A 13,370-nucleotide genomic window follows, 5' to 3' on the forward strand; every position below is an offset into this window, starting at 1 on the left:
ATTCCTTCTAGTGTAGTTTTCATTTCAGTTATTGTATTGTTCATGTCTGTTTGTTTGTTCTTTAATTCTCCTAGGTCTTTCTTAAACCTTTCTTGCATTTGCTCGATCTTTGCTGCCATTCTTTTTCCGAGGTCCTGGATCATCTTCACCATCATTATTGTGAATTCTTTTTCTGGAAGGTTGCCTATCTCCACTTCATTTTGTTGTTTTTCTGGGGTTTTATCTTGTTCCTTCATCTGGTACACAGCCCTCTTCCCTTTCATCTTGTCTATCTTTCTGTGAATGTGGTTTTTGTTCCACAGGCTGCAGGACTGTAGTTCTTCTTGCTTCTGCTGTCTGCCCTCTGGTGGATGAGGCTATCTAAGAGGCTTGTGTAAGTTTCCTGATCGGAGGGATTGGTTCATCACTAGGCATTTTAAGTATATACTCGAATCACTGGATGCAAATGTCGCCAACTATAGCCTAAGTGTTTGTGTAAGTTTTGAGAAATTTTAACTTTTAATTATAGATTTGTGTATATTTTATGGCAGTAAATGGTATAATGGACCAGTATGTACATATATTTTATGAATTCATGATGTACCTGACTTTTTCCTTAATTTTTTCAATATTTCTAGACCACTCAGTTCACCTGCATATTTTTTCAAATTGTCACAAATCTCCAAAAACTTTCCAGTATATTTATTGAAAGTAATCTGTATATAAGTGGATCTGCAAGGTTGAACCTCTGTTATTCAAGGGTCAACTGTAGTTATCTTTGGGAAGTGAAACTACATGTGGAATACAGAGAAACTTTTTTCATTTTTTCTGTTTCATACTACTTAATTCATTTTGCTATATCCACATACTGTTTTTACACTTTAAAAAATATCTGTATTAAAAACAAACCATATTAGCCTTGATTTCTCAGGACCTACACAAGACAGAGGAGATAGATGTTTATCTGACTAATTTTAACATGACAAGTGCTATGCTATTATTTCTGTACAGTTCAACAAACATCTGTTGAATGTATGTATACTCTATCCCAATCATGAAAGTAAGCAGTGAGGATATTAATATTTCACGGAGACTATCAGAACAAAGGAAGTATTTTAAGTATACCTAAAAATGGCTTAATTCTGTCTTAGTGTTGAAGAGGATTCACAGAGATAGTAATATTCGAGCTAGACCTTGACAAAGTAATAGGATTTTGTAAGGGATTAAAAAAAAGGAATGATAAATTTCACACAGAAGGGAAAGCAAGAGTAAATACACATAAGTGAAAATGTACAGTGGGCAGGTATGGATCAAATAAATGCATGGGGAAAGTGGTGTAACAGGAGATGTGCCTAAAAAGGTACATGCAGCACTTAATCTTAATTATTCAGTATAAGAGCAAAGAATATAAACAATATGGAAGTAAGGAGCAATCTTTTTTATCCATCTTTCTCACTTGGGGAAGTATACCTGTAGGATAACTTCTAGAAGTAGGATTACTGAAGCAAAATTAATGTGCTCTTAATATTTCAACAGGTTCTTTTTCAGATTTCACCGAAATCACTCACATCAAACAACATACATTCTCACTTCCAGCGTTTATAAGTGACTGGATCCATACATCCTTATTAACACCAGATTGCAAACTTTTAAAATCTTAAGTAATCTGATAGTGAAACATGGTATTTGATTATTAGTTTTATTTCATTTCTTCATGAGTGGGTCAAATATTTATTTTTCATGTATTTATGGTATTTTCCATCTGTATTTTGCAGTGAACTGCCTTTACTCATTTTAACTTAATACTTATTCCTTAATAATTTCACATTTTAAGAAAATTTACCCATTGACTATCAAATGTATTGCAAATATATTTTCCCAGTGTGTCATCTGTCTTACTTGGTTTAATGTTCTTTTTTCTTTTTCTTACAGATGTCCATTTTTCTGTAGTTAAAAATTTAAATCTTTTTCTTCTATGGTTTCTGGGTTTTGTGTCATGCCATCTTCACCCCCAGAGTTGGGAGAAAAAAAAACTTCCAAATTTTTTCAGGATTTTATTTCATGTTTAATATTTAAAGCTATGTTCTATAAGATCAGTTTTATTATTTACAGGAATACCGTTTTATTTTTTTTCTAATGGATAATTTTTCTAACTTCCTTTATTAAATTATTTAATTTTTCCTCAATGATCCGAACTGCCATTTTTCAAAGATAACATTTCTACATATAAGTGGGCCTATTTCCAAACTATCCTGTTCCACTGTTCCATTTATTCTTGTACTACTACTAAAGCCTTTTAATTAGTATAGCTTTATAATACTTTTAAAATGATCTCTTTTATATACAAATACTGTATACCATATGATATAAAGTAGGTTATAATATTTTTCATTATCTGGAGGGACCTGTCTCCTGTGGTGATTGTATACTTTGTCAGCATAGCTAAGCTGGAACTGTATTTGTCAGAATTACTTTCTCTGTATGATTCTGGGTTAGGGTTGGCTACAAAAACATACGCATGTGATGTGGAGGCTGAAGTAAAGCAGGAGCCATAATGCTCTGAGGGACGGTGCAGGGTTGCCACATGCTGTTAAAGTTATGCATGTTGTCAGTGATTACCTGGCTCACCTCGGAGGTGTGGGGCAGCTGCCAGACCTGCAATTTCTGCAGTTCCTGTTGGAGCTCCTCATCAATTTCTCCAGTTCCCAGGCCAGGCATGTATAGCCCTGTGGCAGAAGGTGCCAGCTACTTCTGCAAGTCACCTGTTTATCAACACTAGAGGCAGTGAGACACATATGTGGGATCGTTGGTCCTTGTGAGGTCTAGTTTGTCCTTGTCCTCCATTGCTTCACGTCTACCTTTTTTCCCCATCTCCCAGCCCTACTGTCCTACAGTGACTTTATACCTGCTGTCTTGTATTTTGTGCCAGCTATAATTCTAAGGGCTTCGCTATATTAATCCCCATAACAAGCCCTTGAGATGATACTATTAGTAATTCCTCTTTTACGGATGATGAAACTGAGGTAGAGAAATATTAAGTAACTTGTCCAACGTCATACAGCTATTAAGGGAAAGAGCTGGGAAAAGATAGATAAGTGTGAACTGGTTAAGAATACATAGGTTAGATGTCTTTAATGTTTGATTAACTTGGGTATATACAGAAAAGGCATACCTATTAAATCTGTAAGTGACACAAAGGTAGAATAGCTAATACATTAAATGAAAAACTCAAGAGTTCAAAAAAATTTCAATAAATTAGAATATGTTAAATCTAACAAAATAAGATTTAATAATGGATAAAGGTAAAATGTAATAAATTTCATAAAAGCTAATCATACCAATGTAAGATAGAAAATAATTATCTTAGTTCATGTTAAAAAAAAAAAAAGACCTATATCAAAATTTCAAGCTATATTGACAGGGCTACCAGAAAACAGAATACAATAGTATCTTGCTTTGATGAAGGTATAAAGACCAAATTAGCAATTGGTACTCTGCATTGGTTTATTCACATCTTAAATGCAGTGTTCAGTCTAGAAAACCATGGAATCAACTCTAGAGAAGTCAACCAGACTGGTATCGGAAAGAAATAGTACAGAAACTTGTCACCTTTAGCCTGATAAATACAAGTATTTTTAGTTAACATCCATGTAGAAGACTCGGTATTTCCAAATGGTAAAGTATGGATCACTGAATGGAACACACAGTGAAGCAGATTTTAACTCAATATAAGAAAGATATTTCTAACAATGAAAGCTTCTGAACAATGTAATGGGTTAGCCTTATGAGGCAGTGAGCTGCCTGTTAACTAGAGATTAACAAAAGACTAGAGATTAACAAAAGACTTTATGACAAAATATTCTGTATGTTGTAAAGAGATTTTTTAGCATTGGGAATGTCTATGTGTAGAGGGGAGGAATGGATTGCAGTGGTGTATGTTGGATCTCTAAATGTTTTTGCAGCTCAAAAAATGTCTTTGATTCTAGGCACAAAGACAGCAAATGAATTTGAGACAGGAAAATGTGACTGCAGTTTAACTTATTTAAAAAAATGTTTTACCTGATTACAAAAGCAAAACCAGAAATGGATTTAAAAGAATACCACCAATTAAGCTAAATCACAGTATACATTTTGATGTTATTGAAATAATATTAAGATGTGCATCTATATATGTATATATGCACTTAATAGCTCACTTAACATTATACTGTGACGAGTCTATAATTGCTATTGGTTCCATAATACCCGCTGTGGATGTGCCATAATTTATTTAACCTTTCAACTAATATTGAACATATAGTAACTCTTTATTTTTATAACTTCAATAAACATCCATGTACATCTTTTTCCATAGCTTTCACTATATAAAAGTATTGACATATTCTTATATATATAGTTTTCCAGAATTTTGCCATTATATTCAAATTTTGAATTTTAAGATAGGAAGGGGGAAAAAGCACACAAGCAAGATACACAGACAGGTGCACACACGCAAAACAACTTCTGCCCTGGAGATTCTGATACCACTGAAAGCAGACACACCATGGTGGTAAACTTCGTCTTAATTTTATGTATTTCTCTTTTCTTTTAATAATAAATTCATTAAGAAGACTATTTTTCCAACTAACCTGTGATTTTTCTTAGCCATTTAATACCTGACATATATGAACTCAAGAAAAACTGACTGAAATGTATCCTCAACATGCACACTTTTCTCAATTTATCAGACCTTCAAATAAACATGCAACAATTGAGCTGAGGTGAAATGAATGTAGTGCTCAACTGTGATAATTTTCTTGGCCTAGGTTTTGTTATAAATACCTGTATGATTCCTCCTTTGACTTTTTCTACTTTTATTGATCCAAATGTATTTGTGCGTGTGTATATATATAACTGGTTACCTAGAGTACTGCGTTGAGAAGGATTCTTCCTGAACTTGAACTTGGCAGGGAAAAGTACCAAGGTCAACTGGTGATATCCCATATACTACAAGGGGAAAAGCAGCACGGCACATGTGTATTTGCAGCCCTACCCCATGTGCTAAAGTGCTCAAGGTGTGTACTGAGGAGGCATTTGAGAATTAATTATGAAAGCCTACCTGCAAGAGGTAAGATCTGAACTTTATTTAGAGAGGGGCATTAACTGATAGAAAGAATAAAGACATTCCTGCCAGAGCCAAAGAAATATGAAATAGACAATGAAATTCAAAAGAACAAATTATAGATGGGTAGATATATAAACAGATTAACTTGGTTTAAGGATAGAATATATAAAGAAAAGAAGTGAGAAATGAAGCTAGAGATGAATGAGCCATTGGAGCTTTTGAGCAGGAGAAGAGTGACATGAAGAAAATGGTATATGAATGTTGAAAATCAAGTAATTTCTAAGACTAGAGGAGGCCTCAAAAACAGCATTTTACCACTACTGTAGTAATATTCAATTCAGGCAAGATGCTCAGGAAAGATGCTAATAACACTGAGTGAGAAAGACTGTTGGAAAAAGGATATTCACACAGTCTCAAAGTTATCACTCCACAGATCACTCATTACAAAAAGAAAAAAAGATTCTTTACATGACCTTATAATCAAATCTAACCCTATGATCAAATTTAAAATCATCAATGAGTTAAACCGTTATCATGTGCCTCTTTATGAGATGAAATGAGGCCACATCATCTATATAATATTCATGCCAAAAATGTTTAACCTAAATCTGATCATAAGGAAACAATCACAAATATCTAAATTGAGGGACATTCTTCAAAACAACTAGCCTGAATACTTAATGTCAATGTCATAAAAGACAAAAGAAGAATAAGGAAACTTTGTTCTAGGTTAAAGTAGACTAAGAAACATGAGAAGTAAATGCAACAATTGATCCTTTATTGGACCCTGGGTTGGGGTTAAAAAAAAATTATAAAGTACATTATTAGAACAATTGAGAAATTTGAAAATGGACTACATACTAAGCAGCAGTACTGTATGAATGTTAAGTTTCACAAACGTGATAACCGTATTGTGACTGTGTAAGATTATGCCCTTTTCCTAAAAATTCCTGGGTAAATAACAGAATGCTGGTAACTCTCAAATTATAAAGCAAATAAATAAATAAGCAAACAAGTAGAACTGTGTCTATGTATACATATACATGGGGGTATGGGAATGCAGCAAAAATTAACAAAAGGTAACTCTAGGTGAAAGATACAACCATTGTACTATTCTTACGATTTTTCTGGGCTTAAAAAACAGTAAAAAAAATTTTAAAGGAGAGAGAGATCTTACATAATTTGGGTCAAATTCCACAGCTGACAACTATGAAAACTGAAAGCAAGGAAGTTTTATTTTGACATGTTCCTTCAGCTAGGTTGTAGCAAGTGTATAACTAAAGCTCCTGCAGTTTTATCTTCCAGTCCAGTGCTCTTTCAACTATCTCGTACAGTCTCAAGCCTAATGACACAGGATAAACAAATACAAGAAATGACTGGAGGGAGGGAACTGACTAAACCATCTCAGCAAAATAAGGGTTTGGTCTAGGGTCAACTACAGATATGGAAACGAGGGGGCAAAATAAAGAAATGATATAACAAGAAAGTGATATATTAGAATGAGAAAAAAAGAAATAACCATAACGTACAAGCTGAGAAGATAGGAAAATAAAAATGTGAGGGATAATAAAAGAAAAATTGGAGTAAGATTGCCATTTAGGGTAAGAAACGTAGTTTGAGACATGTACATTTAAACCATAATACACCAGAATGTAAGCTAGAAGTATACTAGAATGTAAAGTCCAAGAGACTGAGAATTTTTTTCCCTTTTGCCTACTGATATATCCTCAAATAACCTGAACAATGTCTGGAAATAATATTTTTTGGGACAAATGTAGTGACAGTTTATGAGGTATTCAAGTAGAGACTGACTGGAAATAGAAATGTGAAATTTAAAAGAAGGTATTAAGGACCTTACTTTGCAGGGGTTTTGGGAAGTAGACATATTTAAGGTCTCCTCCTTCTTCCAGAAAAGTTTGTGTAATTCTGCCTGGGATTCTGACTATAAGCCCAAATAATAAAGCTGTCTTTTTTCTTTTCAATTATTCCCTTTATACAGATTTCTTTACAGGAAACCTCATTGGGAGGATGGGTGGCTATGGTCATACACCCTCTAGTAACCATCAAAACTCTTATGATTGTTCCTAACAGATTTCATTAGCTAGAACAGGGAGTTGAGGTGTGATCCCAGGACCAGCATCATCCGTACCACTTGGGAGTTTGTCAGAATGTAAATTCTTAGGGTCCACCCTAGACCTACTGAATCAGAAACTGGGCATGGCCCGGTAATCTGTATTTTACGAAGTCTTCTAGGTGATTCTAATGCATAGTAAAGAGCTAAATACAAAATAAAGGTACTCTTATTTGATAAAATGCCTTCATGAGATGTAGCTAAAAATTGAAGACACAATTACATAGAAAGATTTTTGTAATAAAATATAGTGTAACATCACATAGTCATAATTCATCATGTAGTGACCACAGAGCAAAACCCGCCTACAATTAAAAAAATTTTTTTAAGGCATCTACTTACTTTAATGTTTCAGCAAGAAAGAAGCTCTGCTGTACATCATCATGTGTAGGAGTAGAGGAATATACATCCTTCACGCCAGAAAATCCACCAGTGACTCGGCAATACTTTTCAATAGCCTGTAAAAGAGATGAGACAAAAGAGTCAATTCCATAGAGTTTCAAACTTGGAAGGACAAGTTAAGGAACCACAGTCAGAAGTTTACAGAGATCTCTATGAGAATTTGACAGTTTCAGAATAAGATTTTACTTGTCTGGTCTTCCTCCTTTCTAATGAAAAGCTAATTAACACTAAAAGTGTTATTTAATCAAATTGTTAATTTTTATATAGTTCCATTTTGATTACAGCTTGGTTTATAAAGTCTCCTTACCAAAGGGTTGGTACTTTTCTCTAAGTATTTTAAACATTTTTATTTTTTACATCTTTATTGGAGTTGCTTTACAATGGTGTGTTAGTTTCTGCTTTATAACAAAGTGAACCAGCTATATGTATACCTACATCCCATATCCCCTCCCTCTTGCATCTCCCTCCACCCTCCCTATCCCACCCCTCTAGGTGGTCACAAAGCATGGAGCTGATCTCCCTGTGCTATGTGGCTGCTTCCCCCAACTATCTATTTTACATTTGGTAGTGTATATATGTCCATGCCACTCTCTCACTTCGTCCCAGCTTACCCATCCCCCTCCCCGTATCCTCAAGTCCATTCTCTATGTCTGTGTCTTTATTCCTGTCCTGCCCTTAGGTTCTTCAGAAACTTTTTTTTTTTTTTAGATTCCATATATATGTGTTAGCATACAGTATTTGTTTTTCTCTTTCTGACTTACTTCACTCTGCGTGACAGACTCTAGGTCCATCCACCTTACTACAAAAAACTCAATTTCGTTTCTTTTTATGGCTGAGTAATATTCCATTGTATATATGTGCCACATCTTCTTTATCCATTCATCTGTCAATGGACACTTAGGTTGCTTCCATGTCCTGGCTATTGTAAACAGTGCTGTGATGAACATTGTGGTACATGTCTCCTTTTGAATTATGGTTTTCTCAGGGTATATGCTCAGTAGTGGGATTGCTGGGTCATATGGTAGTTCTATTTTTAGTTTTTTAAGGTACCTCCTTACTGTTCTCCACACTGCCTGTATCAATTTACATGAATACGTTTTTAAACACATATTCTTCACAATGATCATGCATCTTTACCACTGCAGAACATCGGAGCAGTTTAAGGATACTGTGAAAGTATCAGGGAGGCATGACTAATCTTTAAGCCATTTAGAGACATTTCTTAAAGGTACGTTTTCATGCATAACATATTCAAGTTTGGAAATTTGAAGATGTAAATTGGAATAGTTAAAGCTACAGAAGACATGAGATACCACTATTCTATTCCAGCTTGCCTTCCCTTTTCTTTCTTTAAAACCAACATGGGAGCCAGTGGTGGGCAAGAAGGAAAATTCTATTTAAGATGTGAGTTCTTCTCTTTTGTCTCCACACTGCACCCCCTTCTCATCATGTCATACTTTTGAAACTTGAATTTTAAGTATAATTATTTCAGTTCTTGTTCTTCAGAGTTTGTGTGTGTCCATAGAGGCTACAGAAGCAAAATTTTAACTCTGTAATTCAAATATGGACAGATATGGGTTAAAGTTTGAGCTTGTCAAACCTTTAAGAAGGCGCACAGGAAAAAAAAGAAGCTTAGGAAAAGGATAAATTATCCTTTAGTGTTTCTCAATGAAAAGATGCATTTCTGCTACCATCCCTCACCTCCCTGCCCCACATGATTCAGATACATCTCCCATATTCCTCTAAATAAGAAGCATTAAATATTAGTGGACTTTCAAGTCATATTCATTGCAGGATTACTTTACCTATTTCCCCTATATAAAATATTGCTTGATATATGTAAGCGTTAGTAAAAGCCATTGCTACACAACAGAAGTGTGTGTCTGTATGTGTGTGTGTCTTATTCCCAAACCACTGTGCCAACATTTTGTCTATCTCTCAACTGCAGCAGGATCCTCCTGCACAGAGAGTTTCACTAGCAGCTGTGTTTCCAATTTTGGACACAGGTAGTCAGAGAAAAGCAGCAACAATAAATGCTTCATCTGTTCTTGCTCTGTATTCATAACTGCCTTGTTTCCATTAATATTCTCTTATTGTTAAACTCCATAAGGACCAACTATGTCTGAATGACAACACATAAGTGTCCTCCCCTTAGTTCGTCTTTATCACATTATTCCTAGATTATCGCAGTGGTCTCCAAAACCCACCAATTTGCAGATTATAATCAGATCCTTTTGTTTTGTTACTCCCCACTAAAAAGTCTTCAGTAGTTCCTTCCCCTTTCAAAAACCTTTAGTAGTCCCATAACGGATTCTTAAAGTCAGGGAGCTCTGGTGGGTAGGAGATGGTGAAGAAAAAGAAGACCTGAGGGGCTTTTTAGACAGGCAAAGGACTTTTAATCCCCACGTGCCAAATAAGAAACACTTATATAGTAATTGAGAAAACTAAGTATGTGTGTGTTATTCCTGAAGCACTGAGTAAAGTATTCATGCCTTGATCTGGCATGTAAGACCATCTACATAATGGCTCCAAACTTCTCTCTCTGGAGTTGCCCCTGTGAAACCTTTTTACATAAATTGGTCTACATTCTGCCCTAAAACACATCATGCACATTCTTGTCTGAGCAATTTACTAACACTACTTACCTCACCTAGAATGTCCTCATTCTATCTAGATTGCAAGTTTAAGCTAAACAATTTGAATATGAATATCCATCATAATTAGTACTATTTATCATAATTAGTATGTCTTAGAGAATAAAACACCTCCTCACTCCCAGTGATAAGCTATACTTTCATGAAAACTCTAATGATTTCTCTTCCTCCCAGGTACTGATGACAATGGAATTCTCTGAAAGGCTAGCATTTTATGAGTAAACAATTTGCTTACTTTACTAACCATTAAAAATTCCTCATTACAAATACACACACACACACGTGTGTGTGTGTATATATATATATATATATATAGAGAGAGAGAGAGAGAGAGAGAGAGAGGGAAAGAGAGAGAGAGGGTGTGTTGGGGTTTTTTTGTCTTTCAATGTAGAAAATTTTTAACAATTCACTAGTCCTTCTTATGGTGCCACTAAGGAATTACTCTGAACACAAGCTGAAGTGAATGGGGGTTAATCTACCCAGGCTGTGAATCTGGGCAATTTCACAATGATTTTATTTTTCCCCCAGAGGTTAAGCATTAATAGGCAAGTATAGAAATTTTATAATCATAGTGAAAAACTGCCATTTAAATGATTCCTTTAGTTATTCAGTAAGAATAATGAGTGAATACTAGGAGGAAAATAGTTCTAACAGAAAACTAAACTGGATTTTAAGGTTTACTTCTACTGCTTAAGAAACAAACTAATAGTTTTTCCAACAAAAAAAAAAATGAAAGTAGCCCTATAGTTACTGAACATGAGGTAACACGGATGAGGATACATGGCACTACAGGAGGCTTAATTGAACACTCTTGCACATTAAATGAAATATCGGCTTATTTACCAGTGCTGCTTCCCAGCCCCACTCCCTATATCTTGGATCGTGAGTGAATCGCCACAGGTACCAATAGGTTTCAATTACTTCTGGACGTAGGATGTAATACTTTTCAGCCTGCCGAACTGCCACAGCCTCTACTGCACCATCAAACTTGAATGATTCAGGACCTAGCTTTAATGCTGTAACATGACAAAAGAAATAAATGAACAGAATAAACCATTTGTGTTTGTTTGCCAGAGTTTTTTCCTCCCCCTGAAAGAATGCAGCATGAAGTAAAGTTGTTTTGTTGTTTGTCTTATTTTTATTGTTGCTGTTTTGCAAAATCAGTGATTTTAAAAGATCCGCATTTGATTTTCTTATAAATATTCCTATTATTCTAACGTGAAATATTTCTCGTAAATAATGTACATCAACATACTGCTATATCTAACTAAACTGACAAAAGTCTAGTAATCCTTTGGAAACAAATGCCAAGCTAGACATAAACACATTACAAATTCTGTTTTGGTCCAAAATCAAATGAGACAGGTAACCGTATTGTGCACAATAATTTTTTTAAAAGTCAAGACAATTTAAAAGTCCTTTTAATATAACACATACATGTAAGAAAACATTTTAGAGCTCAGATTTTGAATTAGATTTAGTTAGTCCCTAACCTTTTAAAGCATACCACAGTAAGAAACAATACATTTTTAAAACTTAACCCAGTTTTAAAAATCATCTCTCTTTGCCTATAGCTTCTGTATATACAGCTAGGAAGAGGTTCAAAACGCCAACCACTAAGAATTTCATCAGTAAATTGCCTATTTATCAGTTTGAATAAACACCTGAAACTAACACAATATTGTATATCAACTATAGCTAAATAAAAATAAAAATTTTTTTTAAACGTGGCCATAACACATATATTTCAACATTACATAATACTCCTTAAATGATATGACTTCCATTCAGGCTGGAACACAGCACTACATGAAAGGCTTTTTAAGAACCTCTTTCTAATCACACCCAGCACCCTAAACCTGGCAATATAAAACCATCCTCCACTGGGGTGCTGGAGTCACACACAATTACCACTCTCAGCTGCCATCTTTCTTTCTTTTTACTAGTTTGTACCAGTGGCAAACAGTTTCAAAGTCTCTTGCCTCTTTCAAGAAATGCTGGACATCTTTATATTTTCTCAGAAAAGGGAGAGTAAGAACTATACCATAAACAAAATCATGCCATAGTTGTTGGCATGACATGTGTTGCAGCAGCCAAATTTTAGCATTACAAGGGTGATGCCATAAACTCCAAATAATCACAATTCAAAGGAGGTGAAAATAAAGCATTTCGTACCACTCCCCAACCCCAAGAAAAAACACAAAATCAGAAACTCTATAGTGATGGTAGATAGCTCTATTAAAAGCAAGGCGTGTGATCCAGAAGAGTTAATACTCACAGTTTGTTTACTGCTAAGTCTTGGAGAACTAAAGCAGAACTTAAGCAGGGGTTTTTAACCTGAGGATCATGAACTCTACGGTAGGCTTTGGAAGAGGGAGATTAATGTGTGCCAAAGAAGCCTCTGAAATTACATGCTAAACTTTATGTGTGCTCATACAGCTCTGACCACCTCCTCAATGGGATTTGAGGTTAGGACTAACTAAGAAATTATCAATGTTTTGTAAGAAAACTTCTACTCAGCTTATTGACAAGGTCTGGCATACAATCAAATATTATTTGTCATTTAATAAATGTTTTTAAAATAATAAAAGTCAAACATCATAAGCACTGAGATGATGGTAATCCAATAAATAGTAAGATAAGTCATTTTGTCTGGATTTCTTGTTTTTCTTTTCTCAAAGACTATGAGTGTTAATTGATCATACAGAGTTTTCAAATGATACTCTTAAGGCTAACTTTAAATTAGATAATAACTTCTGTAATTATAATGATATTATCACCTGAATTGAAGTAGAAATTGGCTGCATGGAACTAATATTTTAGACTTCTTACTAAAAATTTTATTTCACTGATCAGTCATTCATAACTTCACAAATAAAACACACCAGAAAGATAACATATTTGTTCTGTGAGGAGCTGGTGAGTAAAAACCATACAAGCCACATCCATTGGTATGCGGCATGTAACATATACATACCACATACCATTGGTATGTGATATGTAATATATTACATACCACATCCATTATTTTTGTCAAATCATTGCTTTCATGTTTCTGAGGGCATTATTTCTTAGGTGCTCTTTTGTCTATGCAATGCTA

General features: G+C 34.6%; 1 protein-coding gene across 4 annotated transcripts in view; it reads right to left on the bottom strand.

The window, feature by feature from the left end:
• Positions 1-13,370, bottom strand: part of MAN1A2 (mannosidase alpha class 1A member 2) — a 165,824-nt gene that overhangs the window by 27,544 nt on the left and 124,910 nt on the right. Inside the window, exons 11-13 of one of the 4 annotated variants that reach the window (XM_060139226.1) lie at positions 11,192-11,286; positions 7,557-7,672; positions 2,483-2,754 (exon numbers count right to left, since the gene is read on the bottom strand). In XM_060139226.1, coding sequence (XP_059995209.1) covers positions 2,604-2,754; positions 7,557-7,672; positions 11,192-11,286 — 362 coding nt within the window. In that variant the 3' untranslated portion in view covers positions 2,483-2,603. Of the gene's footprint in view, positions 1-2,482; positions 2,755-2,903; positions 3,041-7,556; positions 7,673-11,113; positions 11,287-13,370 lie in introns of those variants that run through there. The other 3 variants (XM_060139224.1, XM_060139227.1, XM_060139225.1) reach the window with 3 other exon arrangements.

This window comes from Lagenorhynchus albirostris, chromosome 2 (assembly GCF_949774975.1).
Source record: "Lagenorhynchus albirostris chromosome 2, mLagAlb1.1, whole genome shotgun sequence".
Taxonomy (NCBI): domain Eukaryota; kingdom Metazoa; phylum Chordata; class Mammalia; order Artiodactyla; family Delphinidae; genus Lagenorhynchus; species Lagenorhynchus albirostris.